This window comes from Dendropsophus ebraccatus, chromosome 10 (genome assembly GCF_027789765.1).
Source record: "Dendropsophus ebraccatus isolate aDenEbr1 chromosome 10, aDenEbr1.pat, whole genome shotgun sequence".
Classification (NCBI taxonomy): Eukaryota; Metazoa; Chordata; class Amphibia; order Anura; family Hylidae; genus Dendropsophus; species Dendropsophus ebraccatus.
Genome location: NC_091463.1, coordinates 59,778,909 through 59,797,962, shown reverse-complemented (window position 1 = coordinate 59,797,962; position 19,054 = coordinate 59,778,909). Strand labels below are relative to the sequence as shown.

General features: G+C 42.0%; 1 protein-coding gene across 2 annotated transcripts in view; it reads right to left on the bottom strand.

Annotated features, from left to right (window-relative positions):
• RNF128 (ring finger protein 128) overlaps window positions 1-19,054 on the bottom strand; it is a 99,669-nt gene that overhangs the window by 13,515 nt on the left and 67,100 nt on the right. For both annotated transcript variants that reach the window (XM_069942959.1, XM_069942958.1), the window contains exon 2: window positions 10,782-11,029. In XM_069942959.1, the coding sequence (XP_069799060.1) occupies window positions 10,782-11,029 (248 nt within the window). The remainder of the gene's footprint in view (window positions 1-10,781; window positions 11,030-19,054) is intronic.

The window sequence follows — 19,054 nt, the reverse complement described above, 5'->3', positions numbered from 1 at the left end:
CCAGAATACTACTACCTTGACTGTGGCCAGAGATTGTTTAGATTTTCCCTTTACAGTAGAAAGGCAAATGATTTCAGCCTGTTCATAGACGCTCTGCATAAAACATGTCTGAGCCAAGTAAGATTGTCACTCACGGCCATATAGCATAATAAGGACATCCTTTATTATATAGCTCACACCCTTCGGGGATAAAAACAAGGAATAAAGCTTCCTGCAATCACTTCCAAACAGAAACAGAATAAACTAGCCGCAGTGTATGCACAGGTACGACCCAGGTGTAAATATGGATCTGTACAAATGGTCAAATTCCACAAGCAGAGACGAGTGTCCAGAGATAGTCCGTGCCAGTCGCTCACTGACAGATCAATCAGCTGTGTGTATATGGTATCAGGACGACAGCCGCCTAACAAATGCATGACACAGCCGGTTTGTTCATCAGGAAGAACTGAATATTACTTCACCTGTCTCTGGCCGACACATTAAATATTCCATAACAGATATGGTCATATTAAATCGTTATAAACAATATAAACACCTCTCATAAATTACTGGTGAAACAAATAGGTTCATGAACACCTACAGGATGTGCTCTTCATATTGGTAGTTACATAAGAAAATTGTGAGTGTTACAATGCAGACTTCAATGCTTCCTCCATAAGGTTTTCTCATGGCCAGCTTTTAGAGATGAGTGAATTTACAGTACTAATGAAGTGAAGCGCTTTATCTCTGCAATCCGCTTATCACTCTGCTGCCGTTAACTCAGTGCCGCTCCTATCCCGGTGCTGGAAAAAGCTGGATCCAGTCCTGGGAAACTTCTCCCAGTTTTCCAGGACTGGATCCAGCGTTTCCCAGCACCAGGGGAGGAGCGGCATGGATCGGCAGCGAGTTAAAGGGCAGCCGGCTGATGACCTTCACTTACTATTATTACTGTAAATTCACTCATCTCTACCATTTTTACATTAAATGGTGCCCCAAGCAAAACCTTCTGTTGGATTTGAAAAGAGGCAAAATCTCAGGCTTTCCTTTATGACCTGATCTCTGTTTATAGTCTGTTTCTGGCTTTGGCTTCAAATCTTTGGCAGATAATCTGTCAGATTATCTTTCTGTGTAAATGGACCCTTATAGAAGGCAACTATCAGCCGACATGAACGATGTCTGCTAATCGTTGCAGTCGTTTGGCTTTCAACATCGATCACCCGGGCAGCCTCCCTCCCGCCTTCGGCTTTCACCTCCCCACTGCTGCCACGTGTAATAACAGCAGCAGCAAGCGGGGAACAAGGAGCAAACAACATCGCTCATTTGCTCCTCACAGTCGCCCCGTGTAATAGGGGCTTAAGTCTATGAGAACTGGGTGGAGAAACGCTCAGCCACATTCTTCTCCTGGCTCTAACAATCAGGGGGTCTGAAAGCCAAGACCCTGACTAATCAAAACTTTTGACATGTCTAACATCTCTCGGAGGTCACCGTAACGTGGCGAGATGGTACACTCTGTTTGATCAAATAGTTTGCCAAGAACCTACTTTTTTCAAAATCTTTAGAACAGATTTTTCAGCAGGTTGCTGTTGCACTTTACGGTTTTATTTCTGTGTAACATTTGTTTTTAAAGCGACACATGTTTTAAGTACCACAATACAGTACACAAATAGCAGTGACCAAATAATAGCTATCCACAGAAATGAAAGTCTAAACAATTCCTGTATACAATTAGTTTTAATATTCACATACGTTTTGAGTGCCAGGTAGTCAATGGTACCTCCTTGAGCTGGGGGAGCTCACATACCCTGTAAGTACACAGGTGGCACACCTTATAGCCAACATTGGGTTCTCTACACTCTGAAAGTTCTATTTTATTTTATTTTTTTACAACTATCGGATAATATAGAATTTTTGGTCCTTTTAAAAGAGAGGTATGGCGGGAAAAAATATACAGTATATATATGATGCGGTAGATTTCATCAGCTGGGTCGGGTATTTTTACCTCAGTTGTGAAGTACTAGAAAACTGGGGGAAAAGTATACTTTATTATATTCCACCTTTAGTTTAACATTATTGAGCATTTCCACCCAAAAAGAAATAATGATTTTATATTACTTTATTTTAATCCCATCCCCATACATTTATGTCATTGGTGGGTAGTAGTTCTTGCACAGTGCCATACATTTACAGTGTGAAGTGGTACAGGCTCGGAGTCTGTACCATCAGCTATTACATGCAGCCGACACCCTACTGCAGTGACAGGGATTGAAGCCAACTCCGATCCTAGATCTTTAACCCATTAGCTTTAAAGCTCGCTAGTGACTCTGGCATGTGAATGGTTTTCATTCCACATAATAAGTCCACATAAAGCTACATCTATTAAAAAATACAAATTGTATGGCACTTGGAATGGTGGCTACAGCCTAAAAGCCATGGTCTACTGTTACACTTTAAGGGGAGGGGCTAGGGTGACATAACAGGTGACTTGTCATCCCTTCGGAGTTCTCCTTTGCTTGTGTCCTGTTTGTAGGGAACATAGTGCAAACATTATATTTTCGTTCTCTTATAAAATGGATTGTAAAATAGGAGATTAGCATTATCTTATCTAAAGTATTAGCTTTCTGCTGCACAGTGCAAGGGTGAAAGTACAGAGGTTTGTGATAAAATAGTTAACACCAGGACTAGGAAATAGAGTCTATTCTATCCCATTTGTGTTAGAACCAATGCCATGTAAGTGTTAAACCCAAAAGGCTATAACTGTATACTATAGGCATTACAGGAGGCATAAAAACACTAAACAAAATGACTTCTAGGATATCGCAATAGTAACCAATATTAGATGCAAATATCAGGACAGACAGGTTTCTTAGGTGTGTACATTTGTGGGTGGACAGTGTTGGCTAGACTGTCATGATAAACCAAACAGGGTAGCAGGGTAGAGAGTGAAAATTCTAGCTGTAACACTGGCAGTCCACTACCAACTGCATACTACGACTCCCAATGTTTGCAACCACTGGATTAGAGTACCCCCCCCCCCCATAGCTGCTATTACACTAAACGATTATCGGCTAAGAATGGCCGATAATCGTTTGGTTTATTAGGACACGTTAAAAGACCACAATCAGCCAACAAGTGGAAAAGTCACAATCATGTCAGCAACAGTCTGCTGCCCGTTGCTCCGTGTAATAGGCAGCAAGCAGGGAACGAGGGGAAGGGAGCACGGAGCTGACAGGTCGGCACTTGCTTCCTCCTCATTTTCGTGCCGTGTAATATTTCCTTTACCCTTTTTATAAAACCAGCATGCATATCATATGTCCCTGGCCCATTTTCAAAGGTCGTTTCCAACTTTGAAGGGTTGTGACAACATAAGTCTAAGCTGATACAGTATGTGAAAACATTTCAGATATACAAGCGGTTTTCAAAATGTGCTGTTTGAGAGATGTAGATTTACTAATCCCCCTATGCCTGCTTTGTTTTGATGATCTGTTGCCCTTGCTTATGAACCATTACGGTAGGCCAGGCATGATCCGTTCAACTGAAGTCTCCAGGAAGTACTGACAGTTCCTCTCAATTTAGCCTGCAAGCAAGGGCAATTGTGGATTTCTGTGTATGAACGGTTTGACCTTCCTGTTGACCCTGAACATGATATTCCTGCCATGACCAACCTGCCCATCCTTGACTATGCTACTGTACCACTAATGTATGACCTATGCCTGGTTACAGACTTGCCTTCTCATAGATGCTTTGCACTGGTGTCGCCTGGTCCACTGGGCCAGCCAATACCCACATTAGGACCTCTTGAGGTATAAAAGGAAAAAAAAAAAGAAAACATGGCATGGGTGCCTCGTGTGAGACATCAATGAACCAGAAATAAGGAATGGTGAAAAGGTGCTCACCTAAAAGCCACTTGGGCTTTAAGCATATTGCCCCACTCCGACGGGTGCAAGCCACAATCCAAAGTCTGTTGCGTGTGCTTCAGCTGGATAAGGGCCTACTAACTCTAAGGACTGCCTAGCTGACAGTAGCAAATAAGGGATACTCCTATGGGGCCTGTAAATACAATGGGTAAACAGGAAGAAATACATATTTTTTTCCTGTTTACTTCTTGAGGTATTGACCTGCAGCTAAGTTTAGCTTTCTCATCTTGGAGAGAAATAAAGGGTTAAAACCAAGGGGCTGCATAGGTTCTGCTCTCAAGTTTGGCCCAAAGTCAAGCCGTTTGGGTAGTATAGTGGCTCTACACCTGCTGGTCATTAAATTAGTTACTCTCCTAACCAAGTCACTTAAAGGGGTTATTCAGCGCAACAAAAACACAGCTACTTTTGCCCCTCTTGTCTCCAGTTCAGGTGTGGTTTGCAATTAAGCTTCATTTACTTCAATAGAACTGAGTTCCAAACCCCACCCAATCTGGAGACAAAGAGGTGAAACAGTGGCCATGTTTTTTTAGCGCTGGATAACCCCTTTAAATCTCCCATAAGCCATGAGAAGTCTAGAAGAGTTTTTTGAGATACGTTTTAAGCAGTATATACTCTTTGTGCTCCTTAGTTTTTTTTAAAGAGGAATAATAATAATAATAAATAATAAATAATAATTATAATAATAATAATTTTTATTTATATAGCGCAAACAGATTCCGCAGCACATTACAATTCTGGGGTACATATATAGACATTACAGAGATATACATATAATTATCCATACATGAGGAGTGAGGGCCTTGCTCGCATGCATGAGCTTACATACTATCAGGAGGGGGTGCGAGAGAAAATGGCAGAGGGGCAAAGTGCATCATTTTTCTTCTGGTTCGGCCATCTTTATAAATAAGGCAGTGCAGGTAAGGGTGGGTGAACCTGTCACCAGCCAATGCCTGCATGCACTGGTCTAAGTGCTTAAATGCTTGGCGTGTGCATTTAGGTGCACTCAATGATCCCCGACTGATCGTTTGACCTCACCCACCCTTCTGTTTTTTATGGCCTACAGAAGAGACAGAGGGAGGGGGAGGACAAAGGAGTGCACTCAGTGTGGACCAGACACGAGTTTGAGCAGCTTCAGGCAGTGAGTCAGCATATGATACAGACAAACGGCCCAATTCATAAAATAGAAGCCTATTACAAACAAGATTACCTCATGGGTGGGGACTGTACGGGGTTAACTCTTTCCTAACTGGAGTAACCCTTTAACATACCAATAGTTTATGAAGTTTGCCCTTCACCGATAGTGGAAAAATACACTCCACAGGAGAATATCTGGCTTGTGTACATGGGAAACAGATACACATCAAATGAAAGAACTCATTACTAGTATTACATTAATGTTATCAATCACTTCTTGTGGTTATTTGAATATTTATTGCAAATTAGGGACTGCTAATTTACATAGGTAGAACATGTGCAAGTGATGATATAAGGTTACGTAGCTCCATCAACCAGGATCATTAACACGGGTTCACTTATAGTAACAGTAATTATCCTGAATGATAAATATTTGTCACGTGATACAAACTTCTCTTGGTTTCTGGAATATTCCCTTTTGGCTTTTAGTTTAGTCCGTCCGTGCCCCCCCAATGGGGAATCAGAGGCCAGCAAGAAGAACATCCGTAAGTGGTGTCTCCATGCTGTGCCAGGAATCAGCCGGCTAAAGGCCCCCACACTGTACTTACTGGACACGTGTCAGCCAAACCCTCTGACCATCCGAAGTGTATTATGGCCTCCTAAAACATTCTATTTGACATCAGTTAAATTTCAGCTGCCTGATCCTTTTGTTCTCTGGGAATTTAGAGACAGCACCAGAGTCATTGGCTTAGCCTCTTCTTTCCATTCAGACCATATGAGCACCTAAACCAAGGAGAACATTCTTGTGTATGGAGGGAGTGAAAGACACAGCCTCTTGCAAATAAAAGACTGACTGACAGCCATATTTTTATGGGTGGCCTAAGAATTTAAGGGATATCTTGCTAAAACTAATTTGAAAACCATGTTTGCTTAAAGGGGTAGTGCGTTGCTACACATTTGGCGGCTGAGCAGCTGATGACACGCCAGAGGGGGGCCAGCATGAGGGAGGGTTGGAGCGGTCCGGCCGGCCTCCTAAAGATGACTTCATTGTCCCAAGATGGCGGCCAGGGTCGACAGGAATTTGGTGAGTATAATGCACCACACTTCCGGGGGTGGGGGGGGGGGGCGGAACACGGGAAGGGGGCCATTCCCTTAAATAACACACATTACAAAGTTTTATAACTTTGTAATGTGTGTTATTTAGTTAATAAGTGTGTAGCACCGCACTACCCCTTAAGGGCACCAAAACACACACTGCATTAATCCTGATAAAGGGAAAGTCATTTATAGATCAGGACTAACATTTTAAGTTTTTGTTTTAGGAAATCTACTTTTAGGCACTAGATTATGGCATCTTAAAAGGGTTATTTGACTAAGAGCTAAAAATGAAATGCTCCTAAAACTAGCTGATCTTACTCACCAAGTCCCCCTGAGTATTTTGAGCCATCGCCAGCCAGTCTTCCTTGCTGCAGCTGTCCCTGAGTTACAACTTTTTCTAAAACCTGGTCTATATTGAAGATTGCGCGAGCCATCATGCAGTGCTTCTCCCAGATTGGTCCGTTCACTGATCCGCCCCATTAGCTTTCTTTCTTGCCCACTGCTCATCACTACTATATTGCACAATAAACACAGAAATGTGGTTACTGTGCAACTGAAAGTTTACCATCGTTATAACTTTCAAAATCTAAATCAACAGTAACATGTGATATGAAGCAAGTTTGCAATTTACCAATTTTCCAGAGTCAAAACACAGGAAGTCCCATGTTTTAGAGAGAATGATTGATTTATGCATTGAGCTGTAACACTTTGCACTGGCCAGACTTCATGGGCGACATTTATGAAGACCAGCGTACGAGCATGCTGGTCTTAAATTAGGCCCCACCCACAATGCACTGCCATACGCACGCCTCTTAGAGAATCGGGCCTGATCTGCACCTGCCATCAGGTAAGCAGGGGATAAGGCAGGTGTATTCCATGGAGAAGGGGCAAATCTGCACCTTCTCCCTGGCATACACCCAGGATGCAGGCTTCGTAAATATGCCCCCGCCCATGTGTTAAGTCTCTTTAATTTCAAACCAGAACAAGACTAAAAATCTGCCTTAAGGAGATTGGACCTGGATTTCTGGTAAGTATAGCTTTGTTTCACAGCAAGATAAAAAAAATATTTATTATTATTATTATTATTAATAATATTAATAATGCAAATTTCAAACCTGCTTTATTTTATATCCCCTGTTGATTTAGATTCTGAAAGTTGTGACAGTGACACTTGAAGCTGCAACTGAAAGAGAACAGCCCTGACAGAGGAGACCAATCCCTGACAAGATAAGTGAAATCATTGTAAAATATAGTATTATATATCTTCAAAGCCTTCAAACACCTCCTGGCATTACTCCTGCAATGCCCAAGAAACTTGTAGATAATAAATGACTATTTTATTTTATTTACAGTTTTACATAGTGGGCTTGTAATTGACCAAGCCTATAATAAACATTGGTAGTGATGGGACCACTGAAGGTTATATCAGTGCGTCATGTGTCCTCCCTCTCATCATTGGGCAGGTTATAATCACTAACCCAGCTCAATAAAGAGACAGAGGACATCTTGGAAGGTGGGGGCCAGGAGGAAGGAGAGAGACAGTGTGTACTCAGTTTAGCTCATTTTGTGTGTCCAGAGGGGGGTGAGTCTGCAGAAGAAGCGCGACCAATATGTGAAGCTAAGGGTGGGCTATTACATAATGTTAAAAAGATTTTTGGTAGAATAGCCCTTTAATAAATACTTGACACCAATCAAAATCCCTGTACACTAGGGGGTACTAGTTTCAAGAATGTCATTATATAGACATCAGCATTACTGATTGATATTTATTGCCACATTTGTATACCAGGGATTCTATTTTGAAACAAGGCTACATCATTGTCCATCATAGACTGTAAATAAATAGAAACTGTAACACTCCCTTTGAGTCATGGTACAATAGTCCAGGAAGCACCACTCGTCTTACATCTAAGAAAAGATGTTCCGTAATGTGGAAATTTTGTCTTTTTGCAGTCAGCATTAGTATTGTAGTCACCAAAATTCAAAGATACCCTTTTGCAATTCACCATTCTTCACCGACATTAGATATAAACAACTGTTAGTACGTGCCGATGGCCGCCCCCATCTTGAAGCCAGCGATGCTTTTGTGATAAGCCAACGTGACACTCAGGAGATAAGCTTTAAAAATAAAATATGCTTACAAGTTTTCTTGGTGCACTGGGGGCATACCCCAACCCCTGATTGCACCACTACAGCTGCCCACTTTGCCTGCCTTCTTATGAGTATTCATGAGAAACAGCTTATCTCTGCCAACTGTTCTAACTGATGTAACTCAGGTTGTAGCAGGTAGCAGGGCTCATGCGCGCCCCCAGTGCACCAAAAGAGCTCATTAGAATATGTAGTTTTTAAAGCTTATCTCTTGAAGGACACAGGGGATTGTCATAACAAAGGCATCGCTGGTTCAGGATGACGGTGGTCATTGGTACATACTAACAAGTGTATATATCTAATGTTGGTGATGTCCCCTGCTGTTCCTTTTATGCAGCCTGGATCACTAGGAAGTCTTTAGCAGCTTCCCCTGCCCCACCAGCCTTAAAAGGGCTATGAGTAAGAAAAAACAAACAAAACAGCACCACCCCTGTCCTTAGGTTGTGCTTGATATTACAATTCAGCTTCATTCACTTTAAATCGAACTTAGCTGCAAAACCACACCCAACCTGAGGACAGAAGTGGTGCTGGTTTTGGAAGAAAGTTGCCATGTTTTTCTAAGCCTGGATAATTCCTTTAATAAATAGATATCATCCTACACCCAACCAAGGCCAGCAAAAGAGGAAGAAGCCACGAGGGAACATCTCAATGACTTATGGTTCAGGCAGCATGAAATTAATGACAGGTTTGCTTTAGAGAGAAATGAAGCCTGACTAGCTGTCAAAGAGGCGAGTTTCTATATTGGGAAGAGACCATCCATTATACATTCAATAGGAGCATTGAAAGCTCATTCGTGTCATAGCTCTTCCACATATACTCTAAATCACATCTTTCAGGATCTGCATTCATTGTCACATTATAATTAAGTAATTAAAGGGGAAGGCTAGTAGAAATGTGAATTCTATGCTCCCTGATGTATTTGCCAGGTGTCCCTGGCACAGAGTATAGCATCCACTCCCAGTAAGTTACTTAGAATAACCACCAATATACAGTGGTATATCCACAAACTTGTCTTTTATATTAAACCCATGTATAGGCCCTTCAGTGAGTAAGAACAATAGATACATACCAGGTGACAAATAGGTGTTATAGATCATTTAGCTGAAAACCAATTCGAGGACAATAATTTTTTTTTATTTCCCTGTTGACACATATGCATCAGAGAACATACAAATATTTTTATATGTTTCCTCAGCCCTATTCACTTCAATGGAATTTAACTGCGATACCCGACAACCTATAAGCATGAGTGGCACCGTTTTGAAATAAATCAGCCATGTTTTTTAATCTCCTATTGGTCAGTCTATACCATGTCCTACATCAGTGCTCACCATATCTGTGACTATTACAAAACTACAACCTCCAGCATGCGTAGACAACTGCAGACTGGGAGCTGTAGTTTTCTGACCACTGGGGGAGATTTATCAAACAAAGTAGAACGGTCTTAGTTGCCCCTAGCAACCAATAAGATTCCACTTTTCATTTTTCAAAGAGTCTGTGAGGAATGAAAAGTGGAATCTGATTGGTTGCTAGGGGCAACTGAGCCAGTTCTACTTTACACCAGTTTGCTAAATCTCCTCCATTGTCTAAATCACATGAATGTGAGACCGTCTAATACAGGAAACAATCCTGATGCAAAGTTTATGAGCAGTTGAAAATTCTCTGTCCATTATTATATTCCTTCCTACGCAGCTTTTCATACAGACAGAAATTTTCACCGCAGGTCATACCTGCAGATTGACATCTCTAGCAGAGCTGGCATGAGAACAATGTTTATTAAAGGTGTTCAACAGCTCAGAAAATTGCAGTGTCGGGTTTCCAACTTTTAATAACAGCAAAATGAAAAAAGCTCAAAAAGGACTCTTACCATTAAATATCATATAAATGAATTTGTTGTGTAAATCTAAGAACAATTTTCACCTTTTGAATATGTGTTAGTGCAGTCAACTCAATGTTGGTAGATATGCTCACTAGAGCAAGTGCTACTAGGTGTGTGGGGGACACCATATATTCCCCCAATTTTTCAGAGCAGAGACTATATATCAAGACACCCAGCACAGACAGTTAGTCAAATGAGAAAGGTCAGTAATTTATAGGTGACAAATACCTGTATATAAGTCCAAGTGAGAAGGTGAATATAAACTTACATGGATGCCGATATCAGTGTAGTTTAAACAGAGCCACATCCAGCTTCTGTGCAGTGTAGAGAGGTTGATCATCAGGGAGAAATCATCTTAGCTAGGCAGATGCTCCATCCCCGTAACATTGCATGCAAGTTCACACAGTTCAATTTTCCGTGGCAACGCAGTATTCTGAGTGACGTCACTCTCCTTAGGTACAGATCCTAGCGCAAGCCAAAAGAGATCCTACGCATTTCAGTGTATACAGACACCTTCATCAGGGATGAACTTGTGTGCAGTGCTACCGGCTGGAGCATCTGCCCGCTGATCAATTTATCTACACAGAAGCTGGATATGGATATGTTGTGCACAACGTTACATTTCTTACCATTTTCTGGTTCTGAGCCCTTGTGTGTCTCCACCGGCGAGCAGAGTAGAAGATGAAGTAGCCCACTGTGGCGGCTGTCACCACAAAGAAAGATATGGAAACAAAGAAAATGGAATAATGGTTCATCCAGCTTCCATGTCTCTTTCCAACCTCGATTACCATGGTCACCTGGATATGGCTACGTACAAGTTGTACAATCTCCATGCCTTTAATGAATCCGATCATGATGGCAATGGTATCTTTTGTGCCTATAAAAAAAAATAAAAAAAAAATATATAAAGAGAAAGTATGCACTAGCTCTTCTGTGCCATGCATAGGCCATAACCTATTAGAATGACCCATCATCACTTTCATGCTGCGTGAACCATGAGTCATTGGGGCGGTCCTCAGTGGTGCTCCCCGGTTGGCCTCGATTAAAAGAGTTCTCCTTATACAAAATAGGGAGAGATCTATCAACCAAGGCTGGTGGAACAGAAAGAGGCCGCCTGTATGGTTGATGTGGATCAGCTGTTACATTTAAATTAGCTGGGTTGGATTTTTTTTTAAAGTGAATGTAACATCAGGCCCGGGTTGAAGCACTGGAGGCGGGCCAATCCACCCCCAGTGGGAGGAACCCCCCACCCTCTATGATACGGCTCTATTGATTCTAATGGAGCTGTGTCAGAGGAGCGGGGGTTTCCTCCCACTGGGGGTGGGTCGGTCCGCCTCCAGTGCTTCAGCCTGGGCCTGATAGTACATTCCCTTTAACTAATACTTCTGATCAATCTCTTCATCCTCTCTCTGCTAATGTCTCTCAGCGCAATAAATCTCCCCCACTTAAATATTTCACAAGTTAGGTAGCTAGTCTGCTTTATTTCTTTCGTACATATTTTATTTGCATTTTTCCCCATGCAAATGGCTGGTTGCTCCTGGAAATAGACAGCAGGTGTATGGCCTATTTTGAGGAGCACATAAATCCTACCTACAGAATTCTGAAACAGAGAAAAAGCATGGTCATTTAGAATCTATACATAAATATGAAAACAAGCCATTCAAAAATGTGCACACACTGGAGGTCCCCATACACGTTTGTCGACCGTACCTGCCACTCACGGTGGGTTTGGAGATAGGAGTCAGGCATGATAACAAATCACTGCCCAACCCCCTCGTACTCTGAGAGGAAAACTTTTCTGTGTACAGGGAAGACAGGAGAGAGAGTTTATGGACGAATAAACGTCTGTTATTGCAGGTATATGACCACCTTTAGGGCAAATAGTTTTGGCTAAGAATCATTGTTATAATTAGGTTTCAGTAACAATTTTCTACCGGTTTGCCTTCTGAGGCCTCTGTGTATCCAAACACAGCTATGTCTGGGTTCTCCTTAAAGTGAATGTATCATCAGGTACATCGCTTTGTTTTTTTTGCCTGAATGGATCAGCACAGGCGCATGGAAGCTGGTGCCACGGTCCTTTTTTTTTTTTTTTTTTTTTGAACAGTCGCCCTGTTCCAGTGCATGGTGCTGATCTATTCCTGAGCACCGACCTGGCATGAAGCACTGGGGGTGGGCCCGCCGGCACCCAGTGTGACGAAACCCCCTGTGACACAGCTCCATTCAGGGGAGGGGCCGATCCATTCACGTAAAAAAAAACAAAGTGATGGTACATTAGTTTAATGTTTGGCGAAGTTCAACAATGATGATGATGATTATTATTCTGATTTATTTTTTAAGCCCCCTTGATTCCAAAGTGCTGTATATATGTTAAGGGGCCAACATGTACCATAATGTAACTTAAAGAGATGTACCACCTGGTACATCCTCTTTAACCTGAACCCACGGATCGATCGATCCAGCGGTACCGGCCTGTGCTGAAGCACTGGAGGTCGGCCAGCCCGCCCTCAGTGGGAGGGAATTCCCTCCCCTGTATGATGCTGCTCGCTTAGAATGAATGGAGCTGCGTCATACAGGGGAGGAAATTCCCTCCCACTGGGGGCGGGCTGGCCGACCTCCAGTGCTTCTGCACCGGCCGGCCGGCCCCAGTACATCCGCTTTAAAAACAAGAATAAATGACAGACTGGTACATAGAGAGAGAGGATCCTTCCTGTGAGGGCCCCTCAAGTTGCACACTCTAATTTAAAAATAGGTACACTAGAGGATAAAGCTCTTTCTCTTCTCTGACTGCACACATATGATATGCCAACAGGTCACTGCTGCTGCCAGGACAAAGAGGAAGCACTTATAGCAGAGAATGGTAGCAAGAGAGTAGTACTTTAAAATGAAAAAATATCCTCCGGAAACTCACCTTTAAATAAAGGTTAACACATTAAATGCCAAGTTCTATAAAGCATAGAATACCAGAGTTGTTCTTTGTGCCTGCTTCACTCTGACTAATAGTTTTGGATTCTGGGCAGACCCGCCCATTAACACAGAATTCCCTTAGGGGTGAAGAAGACTGTAGAAAGCCGGCATTTAGGAATAGGTGGGGCAGCAGTGAAGAAGGAAAAAAGGGTGGAGATGGAGAAAAAAAAAAAAAAAATGTTAAAAATTTTTTTCAATGTAATAATGTGCACTACTAAAGTCTATAGGGATTTGACCATCAGTGTGCATACATTAGAGAAAAATGCCCGTAATAGAGTATGGGCATAAAAATAATGCACATGCTCATTTTACAGACTGCAAAAAAAAAAAAAAAAAAAAAAAAAAATTACACCAAGAGTAAAGTGCGCTTCTACACAGTTTCCTGGCTGTATCTAGAGATCAGTGGGTATTCAAGCACATCTCAATCAGTCTCAATCAGATCTCAATCTGTCCCTCAAAGTATGCAAATTATTCAGCGCAAGGACATATCCTGGTTTGAATGTCAATAGTATAGATCCATATACAAATAAAAGCTATGGCATTATCGTTTTAGAGGTTATACATTTTTGGCAGCATGTAACCACATATAAGGGGGGGGGGGCTGAGTCTATTAACTTATGATAATATCATTAAATGTTAAAAGGTACTAAGGTTTCGTTTACAACCCTGTTGAGATTTTTGCTTCCGGGAGGATCATTTTAATCCACGTTGTGGTTTCGCTGACTTTCGTGTTGCCAGTTAATCTCACGTGGTAATGGAAAGTGTTCATATCTTACTTTGGAGACAGGAGGATTGTTTACCACAGTGAAACTCTGTGGTCAAAGTTTGATAGTTGTCCAAAGAAGAATATGTATCACAGAAAATCATAAACAAGAAGCGGTCCTCTAGTCCTTATTACAATAAATTGTTAACTCATCTTAAAGGGGAACTCCAGCAAAACTTTTTTTTTCCTTTTTTTAAATCAACTAGTACCAGAAAGTTACATAGACTTGCAAAATACTTCTACTTAAAAATATGAAGTCTTCCAGTACTTATCAGCTGCTCAATGTCCTACAGGAAGTGGTGTATTCCTTGCAGTCTGAAAGAGTGCTCTCTGCTGCCACCTCAGTCCATGTCAGGAACTGTCCAGAGCAGAAGAGGTTTTCTATAGGGATTTGTTACTGATCTGGACAGTTCCTGACATGGACAGAGGTGGCAGCAGAGAGCAGAAGGAATACACCACTTCCTGCAGGACATCCAGCAGCTAATAAAGTAATGAAATATGCAAAAGAACACTGCAGAGACACCATCTCGTTTCTGGCTAGTGGGAGCAATGACTAGTAAGTGCATGCAAAAGGACGCTGGTTGACCTCAGGGAGATCAACCAAAACACTGCAGAGACACCATCACGTGTCTCAACGTCAGTGTATTCTAGAACATTGCCCCCTGGGAAATCAAATATGCAAAAGAACACTGCAGAGACACCATCACATGTCTCGACGTCAGTGAACTAGCCAGACCTTCCCTCCGGGAAGGAACAATCAAGCCAAAAGCATTCTCTAGTCAAGGAAACCACCTCAGCAAGGTATCCATCCACAGACAGCTGTTTCGGGGTTTTACTTACTAGTCATTGCTCCCACTAGCCAGAAACCTGCTCCACACTGATGAGGGGCAAAACCCCCGAAACAGCTGTCTGTGGATGGATACCTTGCTGAGGTGGTTTCCTTGACTAGAGAATGCTTTTGGCTTGATTGTTCCTTCCCGGCGGGAAGGTCTGGCTAGTTCACTGACATCGAGACATGTGATGGTGTCTCTGCAGTGTTCTTTTGCATATTTGATTTCCCAGGGGGCAATGTTCTAGAATACACCGACGTTGAGACACGTGATGGTGTCTCTGCGGTGTTTTGGTTGATCTCACTGAGGTCAACCTGTGTCCTTTTGCAATAAGTAATTAAAGACTTCAGATTTTTAAACAGAAGTATATTACAAAAGTGAAAAATATGCTTCAAATAGCCATTGTTGTGGAGACCTTCGTTGTGAGAGCTGCTATTACCAGTCTGCTCCGGCCAATAGTGTGTGGGTCCATCTAAAACATCCTAAAGCAGATTGGTTCTCACCAATTACACGGCTTGATAATTGTGCGGCCAGTACTGCACAAACATCACTAGCAATGTTTCTTTAATCAGCCATTGTCCATGTGTTTCTTATTACACATAGAGATAGGCGGCCAGTGGCAGAAAATGTTGAAAGGAGGTGATCAGCCGACAAGCCAGCGTTGGCTCGCTCCCCTGATAATTGCTGGCTGTAAGAATACGTTCACACGGAGCAAAATTGGCTTGGAATACCGCCTGCCCGAGTGTCAAACAGTGTGTCTATGGGAGGGCTCTCGCCTCCGCCGCTCTCTGCTCAAAAAATTGATATGTCAATTCTATGAGCGGAGAGCCGCGGAAGCGTGCAAGCCATCCCATTGCAACAAAAGGCGGGATTCCACATTGGAGAGCTCCGCCATGGAATTCTGCTGATTTTTTTTTAGGATCTGTGTGAACAGGCCCTAAGCCTTGATAAGGCCTTGCCAGTACATGTGAAAAGGGGGGGGGGGGGGGGGGGGGGGGCGGTTGTTCTGATGGTACAACCTCTTAGGAAAAAACAGCACAACTTGTTACTGTTGGGCCTATAAAGTCACCAGCCAGGTGGTCATGTGAGATTTGGGGTGTAGCCCCTCATACAGTCTTAGGGTATTTAGGTTTATAAAAGCCAAAATAATTCACTACTTGGGCAGCTACAGATGAGTGGCTATAGAGTCCAGTCCTATTGTTTCCTTTCCCAAGGACAGATTCGTTTTACATCCTAAAGAAGATCGAGAGCGTCTTCTTGAATCCACAGCCCCAGAGTTTCTGTTTATCCAAACACTTAACACCGTGTACTTTCCCCACTCCTTTACAAAGCAAATATGCACTAACCACCTTCACCTATTCTTCTCCACCGTCAAATCTCCAATTTCACTTTAGATTTTATATCAATACCACTATAACGTAAATCCCCATCTCATAGCCGATGTATTTGGGTGTAGTTTGAGTGGTATAAATGACTGAAGCATGATCCTCTGCATGGGACCCCCAGCACTGAGTCCTTATTTGGCTTCATTTATCCATCCATACTCATGCCCTGTAGCACGAATATCAGATGCTGTAGGCTGTGTGGTCCTGCTCTGTATGCTGAACATTGAGAAGCATGTAACCATGTTCTTCCTTCAGGCTGGGTTCACACTACGTATATTTCAGTCAGTATTGTGGTCCTCATATTGCAACCAAAACCAGGAGTGGATTAAAAACACAGGAAGGCTCTGTTCACACAATGTTGAAATTGAGTGGATGGCCGCCATATAATGGCAAATATTTGCTGTTATTTTAAAACAACGGCTGTTGTATTGAAATAATGTCCGTTATTTACTGTTATATTCCGGCCATCCACTCAATTTCAACATTGTGTGAACAGAGCCCTTCTGTGTTTTTAATCAACTCCTGGTTTTGGTCGCAATATAAGGAACACAATACTGACTGAAATATACGTAGTGTGAACCTAGCCCCCAATTCCTCCATAGGAATATAGTCACATGCTCAGCTATCTTACGGACTGTATAAGTACAGGTCCTGATTTTTGGACCACAGATCCATTTTACTAACAGATGTGTGGCCGATTCCATACAAATCCATGGGTCCTTTTTCTGTCTATAAATCAGGATCCCGATTTACGGACAGAAAATACTGATGTGTGGACAAAGTCTTACCAATGACATTTTGAAGAAGGTCACCGATAAAATCAACACCTTTAGCATCACTGTAACATGCTATAGGCCTGTATACAAAACACAGAAGATCTGCTACAATGCATCAACAAGACCAGTTTCACAACAGCTTCATAAGAATGCGGCCTAATGTTTTAAACTGGAGAAAGACGGATTGTAGTCTTCAAAGGAAATACAGACAAAGTCAGGATAGTTCTTGTTTATATTCAAGCTAAACTTTTGTACTGAGAAGATGCAACTGATACATACAGTATTCCAAGCCAAAATATGCTTAACATCATTATTGTAAACCAGAATGGATCCCAATGCCGATATCTACCATGGAGCCATCTGAATTCTTCTTATGGTCATACATAATAGTATCAGTGCAACAGGAGATACACGTCAACTTCATTCCATCTGGAGGTTTATAAATCAATTTCCATAAGGATGCAGCAATTATAAATGGTGAACTTTGGAACCATTTTACTGACGCAAGATCACAACCAGTGATACAGAAAGGCTTGCATTTTAATAAGTGTCCTCCTCATCCTAACAACAGTCAATGTTTGCATTTTACACCAGGGTGTTCTGTAAATGGAGAATCAAGGGGGGGGGGGGGGTCATAAAAGTAGAAACTAGATAGGCATTAGCCGCTCTTTACTATATAGCACCAAGCTTGTGTGCCCTTCTCCCATCAGGGAAGACAATTCTGTGGGACAATTTTATGGCTGCTTTCCCGGACTTTTACATTGATCGTCAGGATAGGCCAGTAATGTCCTATCGGTAGGGATGTCAACACCCCCCATTGATCAGCTGTTTGACTAAACCATGGCTCCAGTATAAACACAGCGGGTTGGGCCTGAAGCCGATTGTTCCTTTCATAGTGTAGTAGCCATGCTGGGTTATTGTAGCTCAATTTCCACTGAAGAGATTGAGAACAGAGCTGCAGTAATCCAGCACAACCATTATACAATTAAGACCCATGGCTCTGTTCATTGTGTAAATGCCTGGGCCGTTGCTCTGCCAAACAGCTGATCAGTAGGTTAGCATATGCACCGATCAGACATTGATGATGGGCCATCAATGTAAAAGTCTCAGAATCCCCTTTAGCCACTCTACACACAGGTTAGTTTTGCATCAAAATTGTCCCGAACAGCATGGCATTGGCTTCAAATAGAGTTATCTTCTGGTGTCAGATCCTGGGCCGACCTGGAAGGCCCTCTAGTGGGTTAGTAGCACCTTGCTTATATCAGAAGAGGTGTAACCTGACGCTCCTAAGATAAAATGCAAAATCTGATAGGTGCAACTATCAAAGTTATTTATACCGTAGTACTGGTCTCCTCATAAAGGGCAAAGTCGTGTCTGACTCCAAGACCCAGGTGCAGTTGTTATCTTTGCACCCCATATAGGTACAACCCCAGTGATGAAAATGTTATAGATATATCATTAAAAAAGGAATTTTACTGGTTTGTAACAATAGACACACATAATTCTGCGTAGGGGCTGCATACCTCAAACAGTAGGATGTTTCTAAAAAGGACTATTATCAAACTTTTTTTAAGAGTTTAATTTTGAATTTATTTGGGGGGAAAAAAAAAACACTGTGAGGCTTTGTTTCCATTAGTCTTTCATCAGTATTTCTTCAACCAAAACCAGGAGTGGAACTGACGGCAAAATTTTAATAGAAAGATTTGCAGTTTCTGTGTTTTCAACCCACTCCCGGTTTTGATTGGAAAAAAAAAAAAAAAAAAAAAAAAAAGACTAGCGAAAATACTATGTGTGAACAGTGCATTTAGTCTGAGAAATCACTTAACTAGTGTGACTAATCCGTAATAGCAGGGCACATGTGGACATACAACATCAGCTTTATATAAAGCATGTCAGGTTACAAAGTCATTTTGTGTTGGTTCTGACAAATAAGCAGCAGTGAGACTGGCTTGGTTTTATAATAAACATAAAATACTTTATGTTTTAATTTCCTTTATGTTACACTGGGGGTCCACATATGGCAGAAATTTTCCCCTGTGGATCTCAAATTGGCAAGAAAATCCCATCTGTAAAATGACCTTTAAATTTGCATTGAAAGCCGACGCAGCCGATTTCTGTTCCGTGCAAATTGACCCCTGGTCGTATAACTTTAATCTTAGCACAAACTACTTTCCTTGCCCGAAT